The following is a 21,817-nucleotide window of genomic DNA, read 5'->3' as shown; positions in this document are numbered from 1 at the left end:
TGTAGTGAAAATGTCAAGCACTTCACTATGTCATCTATGTCACTAATCAGCAAATGGCTTCATCAACTTTGACATGGACTGTGATCAAATACAGTATACATAAATGCAAAGCAGAGTGAAACTGAACATAAAACCTTACACTTCCTTCAATCTCAGAGTCATGTCTAGAAGGTAACCTGCAAAAACTTGCATTTGATACATGCATCCTCTGCTTACTTCAATTCCCTTTGCCCACCTACTCTCTATTGCCTTAAATTATACCTTTCATCCACTCACACTGGCCATACTCCACATAAGTGCACCTACACACAACTAGTAGCCCCGTGGTGACCATCACATTTTGGAGCAAAACAACTCATATAAAGTTTATTTACCTCAAGCTCCCTCTTCACATGTGGTGACTTTCTTTGTTTCATCACCTCTCACTGAAAATAAAACCCAACTGGGACATCCAGCACAGAGATCGCACATTCACAGCTTCTCTAGGTTTTGTTTATACCCCCTTTGTGCTTTTGTCCCTTTTACCTCTTGCTGGTCTCCTCTACAAAGCTGTGTCGCTTTAATCCCTAAACTGAAATCTAGAATTTAAATGATAAACAAAAAAAGAACAAAAACAGCTTTAAGTAAAAATTTGCAGAAAAACATGCAAGAACAAAAATCCGTTCTCACTGTGTGCTCCTCACATATATGCCCCTCTACCCTCTTCTTCTTTGATCTCCCGTCCACAGCGTGTTATTCGTTTGATATGTTGCAATAAATTACAACATGCAATCAAATGCAAAGCTGAAGAGTCTTCTGCTTGCCCTCCGTGAAGCTCCGTCTCCTCCTCCTCCAGCTACTTGCTTCTTCTACCCCCGCTTTCTCGTAGCAGCCAATCAGGCAGTCAAGTTTAAGCTACAGAGATAGGTGCTTCTGTGTCTTTTCTCCCATTCTCTCCATCCCTCCCCTCTCCCTCTCACCCTTCCTCCATCCTTCTCAATTACCACCCTCATCCTCTTGTCACTCTTATCAGGTCTATTACATGCAATTACATGTTCCCTCCCTTTCCCCTCTCTCCCCTTCCTTGCCCGTTTCCTCTTTACAACCCTCGTTCTCTCCGGTCACATCTTCAAATAGAGAAAAACAACATGCAGTCAAAATGTAAACATTAGGAAGTGAAGGGCATCCTCCTACCCTCTCATCCTATTCCTCACGATCCCTCTTGTTTTCTTGTTCTCTCTCCAATGCCCCCACCACCCCATATCACATCTGGAGTGGTACAACTATGTGCAGCTAAATGTCAAACACAGTAATACCCTGGGGCAGACGCTCACTGACACTCACACGGTGTCAAACACGGAGTTAAACAAGATTACACGGCTAATAGATCACACACATAAACACAAATACATAACAGTATGCATCAGCACACAGATATGCACAGACTCATGAACTCTGTTATTTGTTTCAGTATCCGTCCACATTATTGGGGAATTATTAAGTAAATGTAAAATAAGTGACAGACATGTTATACTTTGCAATGTTGTCACCTAAAATTAGGGCTGCAATTGACTATTATTTTCATTATTGATTATTTTTAATCGTTTGGTCTAAAAGATGTCTGTAAATAGTGAAAAATGCCCATCACTATTTCCTAAAGCTCAAATGGTTGTTTTCAAATTACTTGTCTTTTCCAACCAACAGTCTATGAAGATAAATTATATTTAACACAGAAAAAAGCAGATAAAAAGACTTCAAAATGAAACGATTATCTGAATAGTTAAAGATGAATTTTTCATAAATTAAACTAATTATTCCTAAATAAAAAAAAATAGACCATAAAATCAGTTAATGTGATTAGGGCTGCATGATTTTGAAAAACTATTTAATTGATATTATTTTGACTGCTATTGCGATATTAGAGGGAATGATCATTTTTTTCATTTTCATTGAAAAACATGTTAAAATGATTATGGTGTGATTTTTGCGAGGATCTTTACCAAACAAAAATGTTTTTTTAAGTCTGTAGAATGTGATGTGTAGGCCAGGACATCTCTGCAGCACCACAATATTTAATTTAAAATGGTATTTTGACACACATTTCGCCTTCAACAGATATTTCCCTCCTGCGATTTGAAAATTGCACCAGGCCATATCGCGATTTCGATAACATTTAGATTAATGGTGCAGCCCTAAATGTGATCTATTCCGTAACTTGCAGATGGGACAGCAAACTCTCACAGGTGGTAGTCTTAATCACCAATTAGTTTATTCTAACATGTATCCCTGTATGATGTTTATTTTTTTCTTTCTAGCCCTGCAAGTGATCCTGCTGGCCTCCAATGCCAGTTAGCAGCTCAGTTCACACCACTAATGAGTGTTATTAGGAGAGAGAAAACCTGAAAGACCTAAAGGGGTCACTGGCCATGAGGGCTGCACAGTTAATCAAATATAAAATGTGACTTTTAGACCCTTAGTCATTAAAATTAGCAGTTGGATATATTTTCATGAAGTTATCCAATTTTCTTTTAAGATTTTTTTGGGGGCTTTATTTGATAGTGACAGTGATAGTTATGAAAGGGGGAGAGAGAGGAAATGACAGGCAGCAAAGGGCTGGGGTCGGATTCAAACGCTGAGCCGCTGCAGTAAGAACTCCGCCTCGAAACATGGGGCGCCCGCTCTACCAGGTGAGCTACTGGGGCGCCCCGGGTAGCCCATTTTTTTGCGATGGAAATAGCTCCAGGCTACAGACAGGGTGCATACTGTATGAGCAGTATTATAACCATAACCAACTCCACTTGCACCATGCTTTTGTTCTACTGTGCAAACTCTGGATCTAGAAATATACCTTGTCTGTGCCCAGAAAACATTCTTGTACACATACAGGGAAACTAACACACAACCAGTACACACTGTTTGCTCTGATGCATGCGAGTGCTCAGGTACCTGTACAGGTACAGGTAATTACACAATATAATAAACAATTGCCCTGCATATATATTCTCCAGTAAATGTGTTTAACCGGTTTTAAGATGGCAACAGCTCAGACATTTTTTCCCCTTAATTTCCTTACTAACATCTGTGCCAATAGGAAATCTCTATTTAATACTCCCTCACAGAAATCGTGGATTGAGCTGGGCAGCGAGAGGGCTGGCAAACCATCCATCTATCTTAACAGAAGCCATTAAATGGATTCCCAGAACATGAGTTCTGCAATCTGAGCCTGAGCCAATTTGAGTAGATGTAGTCCTAGCGACCCAGGCTCATTAAAACACAGAAGAGCTCTTGTTATATGGGGACCCACCAGAATCTGGCCCATGACCCACTTTGAATCTTCACCCTTAGGCAACACTGCCAGAGACGACGGTAAAAATGTGAGCATATTCCGTCATTCTCCTCTTCCCCATTCATTATACCTTTTTCTGCACTACCCTCCCCAACCCGTCCAAGTCTCATCTTCCTCAATCCTGTGAAGGCTGTGGTAGTTAAATAGGCACAGGGCATGTCATGCTACAGAGGCAGAGAGAGACAGAGAGGGATGACGGGGAAAAGAAAGAGAGAGAAAACAGAGCAGGTGGAGAGGAGTCAATGCAGACAAATAGGAGAACGAGAGGAAGATGTGGAGAGAGGGTTTGACATCTTGATTTATTGAGAGATTGATCAATTTCTGTTGGAGCGTGCCTGGGTGACACATGTCACATTTCATGTCAATAAAACCCATTGAGCTGAATTGAATTGAACAGAGCGACACAGTGGTGGAGCATGATAATGATTCTCATCAGAGAAATGAGCACTGAAACCCAATTGCAACCATGTGTGTGGAATATTATTAGTTTTATTTATGATCAGACTGACAACAGAGTGTGATCAATATTGTAACATAATATGCACACATTTTATCTATAGTGCATACATACAAGCAATAATGGAAGTGGATGATGGTGGAGAGTGCTGACAAAGGACAACACCTCCCTTCCCCTTCACAGCGCCTAGTGAAGACATTGAGCACCTTCAGCTACAGGCTGGTCTCCCCAAGGTGCTCTACAAAGACTTTGGGCCCTATTTAAACGACCTGTGGCGCATGGTGCAAGTGCATTTAGGGTGTGTCCAGCTCCACTTTTGCTAGTTAAGCATCGCATAATCTGGGTGCAAGGTAAGGCGCAAGGGACCAAAGGGTTGTATTTAGTCTCTTTACTAATCATAGGTGTGTTTTGGGCATAACAGGAATCAAACCAATCAGTGTCATCTCCCATTCCCTTTAAAAGTCAGGTGTGCCCGCACAATGGCGCATTGCTATTTAAAAGGCGGGATTCGGAAAATTGGAGAAGCGAGCGTTTTTCTACTGAGGAAACAGAGCTGCTCGTGAAAGTGCACGAGCAGATGTATGTGGTGATTGACCAGCGGACTCTCTGCCTCTGCCGTCTCCCAATCATCTGCCTCATCAACAACTCCATTGGACTGCATATGAGCAAATGCAGCGATAACCTATTTAGACGGGGGAGCGAAATTCAATAAGCACTAGGCTAAATATGATGAACATGTACTGATAAATAATGAAAACTGTATTGCTTTCCGATGCAACCCACGGAGGGGCTCGGACCGGCTGAGCGGAATCCTCCGGAGATGCATTGCGCACAGGCTTGCAGCCGGGCACTGCCGGAGAGGCGGTGCGTAACGCGCAGATCCATCAGCCTCAAAACGCCGCCGTTTAGGGGGAGGGGGCCCACAAATTTTGAAGTAGCCTATGCCTACACTTGCACACACAGAGGGATGATGAGAGGAGACACCACAGAGGTGGGCATCGTGATCCTCTGGTCGCGGCGGTCACGCCAGTTCTAGCACCAACACTGTATTTAAACGGAGGAGGAGCACTGCTGCGTGACCGTGTGTGTAACAAGCAGAGTGTATGCGCGTTGTGAACCCGCCTATGTAGACACATCTTACCATCTGACTAATGCGCCCGTTAAATAGCAGGAAAATACTGCACCAGACTTTAGACCAGTTATTTGTTAGTCAAAGGCGCAATCGCTTTCTGCTGCCTCAAGATAGCAATGCGCCAACAATGCGTCTGACCACACATCATTTTAAGACCAACGAGTGTACAGATGGGCCCCAAGTACATTTGCTTACACAATGTGGGCACTGGCTGTGAAAATGACAACTGCGTCAGTCTGAAACTAGCAATGACGCGCTGTGCACTGCTTTGCGCCGGGTGTAAGATACGGCCTTTTATTCCAGGAACTGTTCATTTACATCTTCTCCTCTGTCTGTTAAAGCATAGGTGTCAGTGTTTCTGCTGACGATCTTCCGATGAACTTAGCTCAATGAAAATGTAATATTTTGTTATATACCTGTACACATATATTTTATGCAACTGACCTTTCAATTCCCTTGATACTTTTATATTTATGTTACACAGTTCATCTGAGTTGCTATGTTGCACTGCATAATGACTATCCATCTACATTTGTGTCTGGTTTGTCTGATTTCTTTATGTCTTACCTCTAATTTCTGTGCCCTTTAGCTTGGGAAAAAAACGATGATGTCATCGTGCGAAAATGACGGAAGGAACTGATGATACCCGACTAGCCCAGAGAGACTTCTTTGCATTACTGATGGAACAGAACGGTTGTAAAATCCACACATTACATGCATATATTTGGGCATGTATGATACATACTACCTCCCAATGAGAAAGTAATACTCACGGTATTCCCCTATCCTATAATATTACTTCATTACGCCAATGTAATTACTGTGCTGATACTACATGTATTATTCAGTTTTTGCATATCAGTTTCCATCGTCTCTTGCCTCCAGATGCAAAATGTTAATGCAGAGAATTAATGAGTCTCCATAAACTTCCCCCCCCCCCCCCACACACACACACAGACACACACACTCACAATCTTTCTCAATCTGCAGCTCCTGTACGCTCTCTCTTATCTATCCTAAGCACTCCACAGCCACACACACACACCTTGTACTCTGTCTTCTGTGGTTTTCTGGCACCATTATCATTGCTTTCCCCATTCTCTATTCCTCCCTTGTCCCCTTCTTCCTTTTTCCCTCAATAAACCCTTCATTTCCTCCCTTCCTCCTGCATTTCCCTCTCTCCCTCTACCCCCCCTCCCTCTCGTTGTCCTCTCCCTTCATTCCTCCAATGCCCTCTCTATCCCTTTGCCTCCCTTCCTTATCTCTCTCTCTGTGTCCTATCCCTTCCGTTTTCACTCTGCCACCCTCCCTCTCTCCGTGTTTGAGACTGATTGTGTTTGAGAAGGCAGCAGTCGACCTTGAGGACCAGTTCCAAGGTCAAACCCGCTTGTCTGAGGAAATACAAAGACCAATACTTTCCTGACTAAGACACACATTTGCACACTCAACCACAGGCCCTCTCTCAAACACAAATGCCTTTACACATACACGCTCCCTGTCTTCTTGCCGTTATGATTAATAGCAGCACACCAGCAAGCTCACACACACACACACACATACACACTCATATGGAGAGCTCACATGAAGGCAAAAATGAATGTCACACAAAAGACAAATGTTATTTCTGACACCATATTGTTACAGATATGCAGGGTGATTTGTCTGTAACCCATCATTTACATTAACAAATGTAGACAGATGTGTCTGAACATCTGCAAATACATCACTTTGCATTTTCAATTGGAAGAATTTAAGTAAATGTTAATATAACTCTGCAAGGTTTAATTAACATCAATCAATGTTATGATTATGCGTTATATAACCTCAACCTTATCTCTCTCCTTATATACTTTATATTAGTGTATACTGTATGTATATATACTTGTATACAGTATGTGTGCATGTATAAACACCAAGGCTGACAACATACTGGAATTTCTCTTTAATTTGAGAATAATGTCACTGACTACACCCAAATCACTCACACACATTCATGCATACTCAGTATCTAGATGTGGTATATACTCACATGCATGCACAACGTTAACACACACACACTTACCCTTCATACCTCAGTTCAAATGCTGTTATAATGCCCTCAGGCATGGCCAGAGGCCAGGAGTCCTTGATGTATGTGTGTGTGTGTGTGTGTGTGTGTGTGTGTGTGTGTGTGTGCGTGCGTTTGTGCGTGCGTGCGTGTGTGTGCGTGAGTGTGTCTGTGTTTATCGCCCTCTTCAGGTTCAACAAGCCTTCTCTCAGTGGACACGTGTACACACAGATGCAGTTACTGTATTGTCCTCCAATTCATGTAGCCGTCACACTATCTCCCACCAGTAAACCAACTGACTGACTTCAATACCACCTTCAGGGTGAGTAAGTGAGTTTGTGCAGTACATCTCCATGCCTATATCAAATAGAGAAAATTTAAGATTTCAATCATGTTTTCTTTCCTCTTGAAATTATTTTCTATGTCCATAGCACACAATCTTTCTGAAAGTCTACGTTTACATGCGCACTAATATTCCAAATATGATGATATTCAGAATTTGATACGGGTCATGTAAACAGCATATTCTGTTTGGATAATCTGAATTAGGCCTTTTTTCCGAAAGGAGCATTTTCAGATTAAGACATGTGGGATATGCTGATATTATTCAGGTTTTAGGAGCATTCTTTGGCATTCGGAATATGCATCTCAATTGAGGCTTTTACAGCAGTTTACGACACACGGCCTCTTGCCTGTTTACGGCCAGCTCTGTGTGTTGTGCACAAACTAACTATCCGACAGTTTACAGAGATGCATGCCTAAAAGAAATCTCACATTTCTGGTTGGAAGGAGAAACACACCTACTTTTAAACATTATGAAAGACTTGGATATCAACAGGTTTTTGGATATGCAGAAATATCACAACGCCGACCTTCTCAAGAAGGTGGTTGAAGGAATGAAAGAGGGAGGCAATATTAGTGGAATATTGTCTTTTTCGGAATAAGGGCAAAAAAGTGAGGACTCATGCATACATTTTGAGACAATTCTTTATACTTTGAGGTCAGTGGCATCTGACACTCTATCTTCCTTTGACTATGCTCTGTGGCAAAATGTCTGTCTCCCCCCGCTATCCCTAGATGCTTCTTTCTGGCAGTGTGACAACCACCTGTTCTTGTGACCCCATTCATTTCCCTCTCCGCCAGCAATTACCTACTGATCTACTGTACCCTGCTGTTTTTGGATACTTCATCAACTTCTTGGCTTCGAGCGATCTTCAACACGGCTACCATAATTCAATTTGAATCACATTTACGTTAGTAAGCTGTCTTCCTCTAGCTTCTTGTCCTTGCACTGAAAGTACTGAAATGTAAAAAATCTTGTTTAAAAGAAAACGTTTCTGCTTTTTCTCCTTGGCTCTATTTCCTAATAAAGTTCCTTTTTGTGAAGCATCACAAATGTCTTCACAATTGGACATTTGAAAGCGCTCAAGGACTTTCCACTTGGACTATTGTTACATCTATTTTAAGTCACTCTGGATAGGATCCAGGTAAATACATGTAGTGAGGAGTCGAGAACGCAGTGTAATGAGGCAGAGAGAGAACAAGGAATAGAGTTTGTGTGTGCATGTCTGAGCTTGGAAGAGGAGTTTAAAAGTCAGAGACAGAGTGTGGGTGGTTGTACCTTCAGTGTGTATAGCAGACACGTAGCTCCAGTTGTATCTCTTGACGATGTCCACCATAGCTCTTGCCTGCTGGGCATCTGAAGGCACCACCCGCATAAAGTATTTGTAAAGGCTCTGCAACAATGGAAATAAAAATCAATGAGAAGCAGAGTTATCCAGGAGCATCTAGAACATTCAGATAAGTAATTCTACATAATTAAATTAAAGTAGCTTTAAAGTAGCAGTAATATATTCTCTCTCCAATTCCCCCTCTAATATTTATGACCCTACATCTGTACAACTTGAATGAGCTAGAAGTTTGTATACAGGCGGATGGTCTCACCTTATCGCTGAGGTCCATACTGGTGGCAGAGTAGGCAATCTGTGGTATGTTGAACAGCTGTAGGAGGTTCTGGACCTGGATGGCCACTGAGCTTGACCCCGGCCCAATTAAACCCACAATGGGTTTCTTCCCCCGCATTGGAGTGGCAGAGGGGTCTGCACACTTCATCGTCGGTCCTCCTCCACCTCCACCTCCACCTCCTGTTCTTTCTCCACCCCCTCCCCAGGAAAGTCCTCCACCCCACTCCTCGGCCTCATCGGAGGAGACCAGCGAGTCCCGTATGAACTCGATGCTCTGCTCCAGAGCCACAGCCGAGTGCCAGCAGGAGTCCCGGATCTCGCAGCCGAGGGAGATGTTGGGAAGGATGTGCGGGTCGGTGTTGATGCGGTCCAGTGTGTACATCATGGCCTCCACCCTCTGGATGCCGTACTGCTCTCGCACCGCGCCACACTTGCGCTCATGTACCTGCGCAGACAGGGTGGAGGAAGAAATCAAATCAAGTCAAATTGAACTGGCATTTAGATAACAACATTGTCATTGATTGCTTTAATTTATTCAGACACATTTTCATTTTTTAGCAAACTGGATGAACAGAATTCTTTAAACTTAGGCTTTTAAATGCTTCCAGTGGTGGATTAATATTGGTTATATATTCACATGGCTGCCATGTTCAAAGAGTTATTTTTTTACTGTTTGCAATTATCCATAATTGGATGGAAAAAAGCTTAAATGTCAGTGGGTGGCTACAGGTTTCTGGGGAAGCTAATGGAGGCTGAAGGTTCATGGACTCACACAGAGGTACCCATTCTACAAATTGAAAGTGTTCTTTGGCTCATAATAAGCAGAGTATTATTATAACTCTGTACAATAGATTGCAATGTTTGCCAAAAATTAACTACAAATAATAAAACTTCAGTAGGCAACCATTTTTTGGCATCATTGGGCAAAACTTCCATAATAACCTTTCAGCATATTGTAATTCAAGTGTTCTGAGAGACAGCTAGCGATTGCACCTCCTCATGACTCTGTTTTCAGGCTTTAAAAAATCTAGCATTATTACTATTCATAATTGATCAGCGCTGCCTAGTTTGACTGTTTGTTCGAAGTTCGCGAGTGAATTACACATAACGTTACCCAAAGTTTACAGTCAAAAAACTCAATTCCTACAACTATGACTCACAAACCATCCTTCAGACATACACAGACGCAACAACACAAACTTACCTTGTCAGCAGGAGGCTGATGATGGACGGAGAACAGCGCTCCGATGATGATGTCACCAGGTATGTGTGCTACAACTCGCCGTTCGGACGCAGCAGATTCAGCTCGATCAGATCCCACCCAAATGGACAGAATTAGCAGCAGCCAAAGCATCATCTTGATCCGTTGAGGTAACAAAAGAAGAAGCAGATCTCAAATGTGTCACGTGGAGCCGTCACAGGAAGCTACTTGTCCGAGAAACACCTTTCCTGGCCATGGCCTGAGCTTGTGGCACAGACGAGTTTTTGTAAATTGGATGATTTCAATATATTCCTTTCTTCTGACTTGTCGTTCTCTCCCTCGGATTTCAAGGTGGGACCATCACTGCAACAGCTGGGACAGGTGCAGCGGTGCAACCTGGGAAATTCAAAAGAAAAGCTGGGCTAAGTCTCATTGGCTGAAAGAACTTCAGGCTCCCCCAATTATAAGGTAGAGTTGGTCTCCACAGTAACAGATGACAGACAGACATGTTCACATAAACCTGTGAGCAGAAAAGACTTTGTTAGAATTTTAACATCTTAGTAGGTGCTGGATTTCACAGGAACGCTGGCTACACAGGCTTGTTTGTAGTTTAATAGTTTGATGTATTTACTTCTATAATAATCACAATCTGTAGACACAATCTCTATATTTACTTACGCCTGACATAACATTCATATGTATTCATAATCTTTGATTAAATACACTTCGACTTTGTCATCAGCTCCCAGTTTGATATGGGTGTGAATCCCATCAATGTATATGTATGTATTAAGATAAGATTAGTCTATCATATTGTACACTGTATGGCAAAATGGGGAAATATAGTAACACCTAGGGCTGCAACGATTACGATACAGATTATTTTCATTATCGATTAATCTGCCGTTTTCTAGATTAATCGATTAATCGTTTAGTGAAATAGTGAAAAATGTCCATCCCAGTTCCTCAAAGTCCAAGGTGATGTCTTTAAATGTCTTGTTTTGTCAGTCCAAAACCCCAAAATATGAAATAAAACAGAGAAACGCAGGAAATGTCCATATTTAAGAGGCTGAAAACAGCATTTTCTGCCATTTTTGCATAAAAATTTCTTTAACGATTAATCGATTATCAAAATAGTAGGCGATTATTTTTCTGTCTATCGACTAATCATTGCAGCTCTAGTAATAACTTTAATGTTGGATCTTAATGTCTACTCATAAAACCTCAGATGAACATGCAAACATGTTAGCAGATCAGCACACCCAGTACTTTGGGTAAATAAAACCTTCAGTCACGTTTAAAATGAAATCCAAAACACATTTATATAAAAAAAAAAAAGGTCCAAAGACTTATTTTCCTCTATAACCCATTTCCATTCACACCCTGTCTTTTTAGCTGCTATTACCAATAGAGAAGACTGAGCTCATATCTTTCATTCTCACCTGACACTGTGTTTGTTTGTGTGCACCCATTTCACAGCAAATGTCAATCTCAGCATACTTGATGTTTAATTGAAATGGGGATGCAAACTGTGCAAATGAAATCACCCTAATGAGCATTGCATCGGCCGTTACAGTGACCAACATAATGAGCTGCTGCTGTTTGTTCTTAACGAAGCTTAATATGATGACTATAGGATCGGCTCTAGACCAGTAGTCTTGATTTATGGATGGAGGCTTTACAAATTCTTTCCCAGCTTTACGGCCTTGCCCTGTTCCTCTTGGTGCACAGCTCTAAATTACTGCGACTGAGCAGAGTCATCATAGCCAACACTGTGTCAACATAATATCAATAACACAACCGTCCGCAACATCATATCACACCTCGCACTCACTCGTGAATCTATGACACCAACAAGGTCACATAAATCAACTGGCAGTCCCATTTGTTTCTTTAATTTATTTTCGTTTTGGTCCGAGAAGATACTACCACTGTTTTAAAGCCATGATGAGCAGCAAATAGCATACTGTTCCTCAAATGTCTGCCCCTCAACGCTAACCAAATCAGACTTGGTATGTGATACATAGTCTCCCGCTGCTCTAATGGTATTACTGTAACGCTGGCTTTTTGGGTGTTCTCTCCAAATTGGGCCCCCTTCCATTGTTATCATTAAAGAATAAATAGTTTTTCGAGACTGAAACAAATAATTTGGCAAAAGCTGTGCATTCAGGAGTATTTTGTATTCCTTTTGTTCTAGGAAAAGAAAGTAGACTATTGCATGTGCCTTATTGTAATAAATTACAGAATGCATCCATTTAATGGGGTACAAACAGAGGTTAGGTAACAGTGAAGTGAATCCCCTTTACAAACTGTGGTCAACCTTTGAGAGGATGATTCAAACAGACGTACAGGGACACATCTTGCTACAAGAAATACACCACCTGTGTTTAACAGTCAGCCAAAAAAGGTGGGGACATCAGTTTCCTCCCCCGAGTAAACTTTAAAGTAGCCATCCCTCTGCATTAATGGGCCGGTCTCATAATTTGCTTAACCTCAGAGCTAACACAAACACTTTACTTCACTGCAATGGAGCATTTTAATTGACCGTAAACAGCAGGGGAGCTGGGACAGTTTAGACAGCAGAGGATGGCATCCACTGCTTATGCAAAACAGGATCAAGGTCGTGACAGGGATGTTGGTGGTTAGCTGAGTGGGGAATTGGGGGGAGGGAGGGAGAGAGGGAGAGAAATGAAGGTGCATTGTAGTGAAATATAGAAATAGAGGATGAGAGGGACACGGAGGTATAGGGAAAGAAACAGCGCATTGGATGAAAAGACAGAAGATGCAGGAAAGAGGGAAAGGTAGTGGGGAAAGAAATGAGACAGCGGAAGTGCATGGAGAAAGAGGTAGAGGAGGAGAGATAGAGCCAGAGAGGGAGATAAGAAAGGAGACAGAAGAAGAAGGAGAGAGTGATAAAAAGAGGCATCCAGGGACAGAGAGTCTCACTGAACGTAATTAACATGACAGTGTCAGGAAGGCAACAGGGCTAACTGCTGCTCCAATAATGAACAAATCAAACAAAACTCAGCTCACACACACATACGCTCTGTCGCCACCAATGACGCAATGGTGTCTCGGTCTCCCATTCTCCATATCTACTGGCGCATTAACATAAAGATATGATTTTTTTTTAACTCTCCTCACTTCAAATTGCACTGCTATAAGACACATTCCCACTCACCAACAACAAGCCACTGTTTCATTTGCAATCCTCCAGCGTGCCTCTCTCACACAGTCACATACATGCTGTGTCTCTCTGTCACGCTCCCCCCTCTGCGTCTCTCTCTTGTTGCGTAGGCCTAACTGTAGCGGAGAGGAAAAGAAAAATCAAATCCTCATTCCCTAAACAAACATCTCGCACACGCCATTAGGCATTTACATCTCAAGTTCTATCCAAACTACGCACAAGGGCATTATAAAACCGTCAAAATCAACTTTTACACAGACATAAACAGACAACATGGGCAGAGACAAAACACTCTCCCTCCTTCCCTCTCTGTCTTGCTTTAATTCAATGAGTTTCATTAGTGCTGCTAGTGCTGACACACTGTTTTATGTGTTGAGAAAGCATTGAATTTACTGCGCATTAAACAGAGGCAATAACAATTACAATTTATCTAAAAGAATCCCCTTCTGCGCAAACACTTATTTTCCTCTATCTTGTTCTGTATGACGCACAGATGTGTTGGTAATTAATGATGGGGCAGCGTCTGGACTTTTTCAAAATAGACTGTCAAATGCTCTTTTCGTCATCCGAGCAGCTTGATTTTGATTGTGAAAACTTTTCTTACTGCATCTGCTTTCTTCGACAGGTTAAATGAGGGGAAAAAGAAAGAGACATCAGGACACACACTGACAGTAATTTGCCACAAACGAGACATAAACATGCTAATGGAAAATGCACGCGTGTTGAATGCCCAATGATGGATGTGCATTCACCCGCATTATGTTAAGAGTTAGCAAGATCTTTCATCACCTCTTGACGCGTGCACTTCTCACAGTGATGTGCTACCAGCAGACAACGTAGTGATAAATGGAGTACCAGCATAAGAGTAAGACATTTTTAACAGGCTATACACATCTTTACCTAATAGACTATGTCCGTGTCTTTCTGTGAATAATAGACATACCGCCTTCTGATCACAGAAGAAAACTCAGGGGCATGAATGTTCAACAGAAACACAGAGCAAATAGGCACACTCAACCGATACCATAGTGATTCTCAAATTCTTTTCTGGCAACTAAAATGGGTCATACTGCCTTTTTTTTAAGGAGGCAGCAATATTTTGGGAAGCTTCACTGGGAAGGCTTTTGCTGAGTGGGCATGTGACAATGTGTCTCCATGTGCCTCTTGTTCCCAAGTGGACAGAGGTACAATTTTTTGCACCTGAGCCCCAGGAAACAAGGTGTTTCAGCATGTTTTTGGAAAAAGTTTAAAGCTTTATTTTGATCATCTCTAACCGCTGCCTTGTTTTTGGAATTATCTAAATGTCACTTGGAGCTGTTCCTGGTGCTCAGACCACAGACATCACGAAGGCTCGGAGACGTCAACACTGACAATATTCAGATCTCTTGTGTATCTTCCCTGACTGCTGCAGCCAAATAGATTTTCCTTAGGGATGCACCGATACTGATACCGGATCAGATATTAGGTCGATACTGACCGCATCATAACTACTTCACAGACACGGAGCGGAGAGAGGACCTCAACTCAACAATGCTATCTCATGACAAGTAACCGCGGCAGTGCTACTTTTGGCTGAGTTTTCTCCTCCACTCTCCAGTAAACTTGCGGCGGCGACGCGCTTTGAGTTCAGGCTGGTGCACGCCAAGGGCAGAGTACGGGCAGGGAGGCAGGGAGGCATCTGATTGGTTCTTTCCAAGCGGACCGCGAGGCAGTGATTGATAGACGTTTTTACAGCAGCTACAGATGACGTCTCTTTTCCGGTACTTTTTCAGAGCTCATAAGTAATGGATCGCTGTCGGGGCGTAAAGACCATTTCAACCATTATAACAAATAGTGTATACTGGATAACATCGTCAACCATGCCTTTAAGTTTCTCCTGTTTACGTTTTGGCCAATTTGTGGCTGCATTAAAAAGGTGACACTTGAACTGTAATTCCTCTTAATTTTGAAGATTTTTACCAAGTTGCTGGATTTATTATTTTAATAATAAAGAACAATTCAGTAAATGTATATCTATGCATTTATTTGTTACATTTTGTTATACAAAGTTAGTTAGGAAAAGGATGTTCAAGTCAGTCTTGATGTTGCCTTATAGATAAAAGAATGATCCCAGTTACATCCACACAGCGGGGCATACAGCTTATTAATTAAACACTGGTATCGGATCAGTACTCAGTATCGGATCGGTACTCGGTATCGGATCGGTACTCGATATCGGTCGATACTCGATATCGGTCGATACCCAAAGGCCAGGTATCGCTATCGGGACTGAAAAAGTCTGATAGGTGCATCCCTAATTTTCCTCAGTCATTCTATCTAATTAAACAAGTCTCTATAAATATTTAATGTATCATACTGAATGACCTTAACGGACAATAAAGGGCAGGAAGATGTCAAACCCCATTAAAAACTCTCTGAACCAAATTCAGTATAGTGATAAAGCCAATATCTACATCACATAGGCAACATGTCACTTTAAACATGCTGCTGAGAACTGTTGACTCCCTATGGGAATATCTTACAGTCTCAATAATACATGCATGTGTAGAGATTGTCATCAGGGAGTGTGCCAACAACACAGTAACGACTTTACCTGCTGCAGTAGCACAGACAAGGTGTGACACAGCTTCACTCTCCCAAAACAAGCTGTGACCTTAAATCACTTCATCCTGCTGATGTTTCAACAGGGACTTTGCAGCCTCTTCCACTGGCATCCTCTTCTCCATCCTCCTCATTTTGACTTTACATTTTTTTTTTTATATTGTGTTTTCGTTGATGCATGCATCCCGTATAAAGGAAATTCATTGACTGATGTAATATTTTTGTACATGCAGCGTCTCGTCCAACTGGCTCTTTTTCTCTCCAAGGAGAAATAAAACAACAATGACTGGCGCAGCATCCGTCAACCGCAATGCGAGATCAGAGTCCATCATTCAAACACACACTCATACACGATTTTTTTTATTTTTTTTTTTAAAAACAAGCGAATGGTGCAAAGCATGACAGAGACACCGTCTGAAATGAACATGGCCACAGCATGCACAGATGAAAAACGGGTTTCTGATCCCCCCTCTGTCTTATTGGCATGTCTGTATCTCCTATACATCAGAGCAACTGGCTGCTCTTTTTTTTAAATTAGGTTACACCATAATATAACCTTATCATATAATTCAAGGATAACTAGTCCAACAAGTAAGTCCCTTTATGAATACTGCATGAACAATAGGTAATATCAAAGTGCGACAAAATCACTCTGAGCAGAATATTGAGTAGTAAGTCTGCAGAAAGGGTATATTTCTGCAAACTCCTCTACTGTAAACCTTACCTTGTATTAATCTATATGCCTCTCCGGCGTCAGCAGCACGGTCCCTGCTTGATAATGAGGTTGCAAGTTGCTGTCACAGAGAGAAGAGCTACTGCCGATGTGTGTAGTCCAATGTCAAACACACAGCTGCCTCTGATTGCTGTGCAGCCTCCGAGCTCCCTCCGTTTTCCAGTCACGCACACCTGAGTCTGTCTCCAAACACTTCACTCCTTCATCCCTCCCCTTTTCCTCTCCTCTCCTCTCCTCCTCCTCTACTCCTCAGCCCCCATCCCCATCCCCATCCCACCTCTCTCTCTGCTAGTTTTACCCTTATTTCCCCTCTTCTCGTCCATCCCTTTTCCAACTCTCCATCTTTATAAATAAATGTATCCTCCAGCAGCTCATTTTACCCCTAATTTTTCCTCTCCGCTAAAACTAGTGATGGGAATTCCGGCTCTTTTTAGTGAGCCAGATCATTTGGCTCAGCTCACCAAAGAAGAGCCGGCTCTTTTGGCTCCCAAACGGCTCTTCGTTTTACCACTTCTGCCTTTTATAGTTCAGCCAGATTTAGCGTTGTTTGGTATTTAGTATGTGTGCACATATATCACATAAATTATTCAATATAATGCTGCTTCGTTTCCGACTGTCACTCATCTTGTCTGCTATTCCCGCACCGCGACGCAACACACCGTAGCGCAACGCAGCGCAGCGCAGCGCAGCGCAGCGCAGCGCAGCGCAGCGCAACGCATCGCAACGCAACGCATCGCACCGTATGCACAGCACCGTACGCAACGCATCGCAACGCAACTCATCGCAACGCAACTCAACTCAACGCAACGCATCACATCGTAACGCAACGCATCGCATCGCATCACAACGCAATGCATTGCATCGCAATACAACGCAATGCAACACATCGCATCGCAACGCAACTCATCGTAACACAACGCAAAGCAAAACAAATCGCATCGTGGGCGCCTGGGTTAGCTCAGTTGGTAGAGCGGGCGTCCATGTATCAAGACTTGGTCCTGACCGCGGCGGCCCGGGTTCGAATCCGGCCTGTGGCCCTTTCCGCATCCACTCTCTCTCTCTCCCCCTTTCCAAGACTCTATCCCTTGTCCTCTGAATAAAAAATGGAAAATGCCCCCAAAAAAATAACTTTAAAAAAAATAAATTAAAAATAATCGCAACGCACCGCACCATACCGCACTCCTCTCTCCTACTCTCCCTCCTGCTCCGTACCTGTAGACCGTCAGCGCACCGTGCACCCCCGCCCCCCCCCCGTGCTTGATGGTATGATCATTGTCTATCATCACCTGATTGGTCGCACAGACGACATTAACACAACATTCAATCACAGTCAGTGCATGGAGTGCCCGTGGCACGGAGAAGATCGTCCTATCATTCTGCCTTGAATTAATTAAAAAAAATTTAAAAAACGGCTCTCGGACGGGAGCCGGCTCTTATCGTTCACTTAAAAGAGCTGGCTCTTTGAGTCGGCTCTTAAAGTCGGCTCTTTCGGAACAACACATCACTACTTATTTCCCATCTCATCCATCCCTTTTCCAACTCTCCATCTTTATAAATAAATGTATCCTCCAGCAGCCCAATTTCCCCTAATCTTTCCTCTCGCTAAAACACCCACCTTTTCATTTAGCTTCCACTCCTCTCTTCTCTTCCCCATCCCTTGGGTCTTTTAGTTTGAACATTTCTTTCACCTCATCTATCTTACCTTAACCTCCTCTCCTTCATCTATATGTCTTCCTACCTGATGTGGTGAGAAGTGAGGACCAACTAGAAACAATCCTTGTTTGCAAGACTAGACAAGCTAGCTTCCAGTTCTCCGTCTGCTTGTTGATTGATTTGCCTCTAGCTTAGCCTATTTCTTAGTTTAATAACATAAACCATAAGCGACAAAGTTTATCTGTAAACGTATTATCTGTTTGTAATTCAAACAATAATCCAAATGTGTCGAAGATAATACTTGTAGGCTAACGTTACTCTATCTAGTTTACGATTCGCAAATCTGTCGACTAGCTAGCATAAATTATTCCGCAGACGTTAGACTAGTTCAGGGGTCAGCAGCCTTTACTATCAAAAGAGACATTTTAGGAAAAAAAAAATCTGTCTGGAGCCGCAAAACATTTTCAGTGAGGTATGGGGCCACATTGCGGCAAGAAACATCTGAATTTCCAGAATAAAGTCATAAATTTACGAGAAAAAAAGTCGTAATATTACGAGAATAAAGTCATAATATTACAAGATAAAAAAATCGTAGTATTATGAGAATAAAGTCATAAATTTACGAGGAAAAAGTCATAATATTACGAGAATAAAGTCAGAACTTTACGAGAAAAAGTCATAATATTACGAGAATAAAGTCAGAACTTTACGAGGAAAAAAGTCGTAGTATGAGAATAAAGTCATAATATTAGTATAGTAGTATAGTAGTAGTAATTTTACGTGTTATTTTCTTTTTTTCTCGTAAATGTATTACTTTATTCTCGTAACATTACGCCTTTTTTTTGTAATATTATGACTTTATTCTGTAAATCTCAGATGTTTTTCCCCTCAATGTGGCCCTAATACTCCGTAGTACGCTTGCACTTTGGCCCTCACTGCATTAGACTTATATACTATATACTTAGACTATAGACTGTGTTACCTTCATCACAATGTTCAAATGTTTTGCGGCTCAAGGCAGACTACAACAACCAATATCTCTACAACATCTGTAAAGGAGACACGATTGGATGCAGGGTACAGATTTCGACATTACACCTGTAACCTCACGGGTTCGAGTGTCATTCAGCCAATCAGAGCTGAGATCAGGTTTCTTGTCTCAATTTCAATTCAATAAGCTTTATTGACAAGAATATATATAACAGGGACAATATATTGCCAAAGCGCATCTTTTCTCTGTCTAAATTCAAACGTATAAATGTTCATAGGCTACATTATACATTTTATTATACATAATATTTTATTATACATATTATACATAAAGCGTCTCGAGATAACTTCTGTTATGATTTGACGCTATATAAAAATAAATTTAATTGAATTCAATAAATATATTATTATCATTATTATTATTAATAATAATAATATTAATAATAATAATAATAATAATAATAATATTATTATATGATGCATAAAGTATTGCCAAAGCGTGTTGTAGAAGGTTCATATTTTGTAGGCTATATTATTAAATCGAGCCAGCAGAGGGAACAACACACAGATGGAGACACACACAGAGAAACAGTGAAAACTGTGCAGCCTGATGGATTTGTGTGACTATATTACAAATATTGTTTCCGTGGTATCCTACTGTTTTGTAGGATGAAGGTGGACTGTCTCTGATCAAAAAGACATCAGAGAGGTGATCTGTGGTCTGGGAATAATGATGCAATGGAGATGATCGATAACATTTGAAGTTTCATAGCGGTCACAGGAGTAAAGAGCCATTAACCTGTAGGCTATAAGCTTACAGCTTCATCTGGCGTCCACTTAAAAGATCCACAGAGATCAAATCATTAAAGATAAAATACAAATCAATACAAATCTAATGGAAACATCCTGCTCATCCTTGCAAACGTCTCCATCCATATAACACTGACACTGACAGCAACGACGGTCTATTGCAGGTTTTGCACGAAAATAGACTTGTTTGCATAGCTTATTTTTAACGGCATTTAATTTGACTATTGACGAGAATCAATAATTATGAAAATGCTAAATGGATAAACTATAAAATGGAAACATTTTTCCCTTTTTTGCCTCAACTCTGGGGAATTTGTTTTGGAAATTTGTCTTTGCATGCAAAAAAGGCTAAATATTCCCATGCAAAATAAAATAAATCGACTCCAGTGATACTGTAGCATATCACTATAACATTGCAGTAGAAGGAAGGAATTATAGGAGATTAAAAAAGAGCATATGTCGCCATCAGCTCTCAGTGAGTAGCCTATATCTAGACACCTTTTCTCACAGGAATATTATAATAGTGATTATTTGTCCCCTTGTTTCAATCACTTTGATGTGCATTGAACTTGACTGCTTTAGGAGGAATAAATGCATGGGAAATTGTCTTTACTCGGTGTCATGACACTGCATCAGTTTCCATCCACGAAAAGAGAAGTTGCATACCTTTGCATGTAGGACAGGTGAATAATGCTCCAGGAGAAACACAGCATCCCTCACGCGTCCATCAGCGCATCATGCTGTCTGTCGGTAATCTACTTTTTCACTATGGCAACAAATGAGCCCCCCTGTCCTCTCTCTCTCTTTCTCTCTCTCTCTCTCTCCTCCTCCAATGAGGATGCTCTGCTCGCGTCACAGGTCATCCATCCTCCCTCTCTCTCTCTCTCTGTCTCTGTCTCTCTCTCTCTCTCTCTCTCTCTCTCTCTCTCTCTGGATATCACACCTACCTCCAAGATACCATCTGGAGATATTATGATAGAGAGTAGCCCGGGAGGAAGAATGAGAGATGGAGGGAGAGACAGAGACAGGGAGAGGAGAGGAGAGGAGGGGTAGCTATGGGATAGAAGGGTTTTAGAGCTTTGCTATGACAAGGCTTGGATTAATTTGCCAGCCAAATGCATTTGGGATTAGCAGACCATTAAAAGAGCATAGACATAGCAGGCTACACACACACACAACTACACGAATTCACACACTGTCTTTCTCACACACACACACACAAACACGCACACACACACACACACAAACACACACACATGCAGGCTGGATGCAGCTTTAGCTGATGCAGTGATAGCCTTACTAACCGTGACCTCTATGTCTCTCTCTCTCTCTCTCTCTCTCTCTCTCTCTCTCTCTCTCTCTCTCTCTCTCTCTCTGTTTGGGACAGGCAAACATACCATAAACAGATTATCTCTCTCTCACACACACACACACACACACACACACACACACTATCTCACATTATAATAATGTGTGTTGAGGTAGTAGACCTATATCCCACTTTTTAGGTTTTCATGAGCCATAACAAAACCAGTCCCCCAAAGCTCAATTACCAAACAGGCAAAGCAGGCAACTGTCAATCAATCAATCAATCATTTGTACATTTATTTGTATAGCACTTTACAATAATCAAAAGGTACCCAAAGTGCTTTACATTAACATCAAGAAATAACAGGACTAAAAACATAACATATCATACAATCATAAAAAGGTACAT

The 21,817-nt window shown here is 41.7% G+C and overlaps 1 protein-coding gene across 3 annotated transcripts in view; it reads right to left on the bottom strand.

Moving 5' to 3' along the window:
* The window catches only part of grm5b (glutamate receptor, metabotropic 5b), an 84,581-nt gene extending 63,195 nt beyond the window's left edge, over positions 1–21,386 (bottom strand). The window contains exons 1-4 of one of the 3 annotated variants that reach the window (XM_074641852.1): positions 20,767–21,386; positions 10,130–10,522; positions 8,906–9,370; positions 8,583–8,697 (exon numbers count right to left, since the gene is read on the bottom strand). In XM_074641852.1, the coding sequence (XP_074497953.1) occupies positions 8,583–8,697; positions 8,906–9,370; positions 10,130–10,282 (733 nt within the window). In that variant the 5' untranslated portion in view covers positions 10,283–10,522; positions 20,767–21,386. Of the gene's footprint in view, positions 1–8,582; positions 8,698–8,905; positions 9,371–10,129; positions 10,523–13,307; positions 13,452–16,638; positions 16,905–20,766 lie in introns of those variants that run through there. The other 2 variants (XM_074641851.1, XM_074641854.1) reach the window with 2 other exon arrangements.
* Positions 21,387–21,817: the final 431 nt, after the last annotated feature.

The sequence above is a fragment of the Sebastes fasciatus genome, chromosome 7, assembly GCF_043250625.1.
Source record: "Sebastes fasciatus isolate fSebFas1 chromosome 7, fSebFas1.pri, whole genome shotgun sequence".
In the NCBI taxonomy this organism is placed as follows: Eukaryota; Metazoa; Chordata; class Actinopteri; order Perciformes; family Sebastidae; genus Sebastes; species Sebastes fasciatus.
This window is presented reverse-complemented; position numbering and strand designations above follow the sequence as displayed.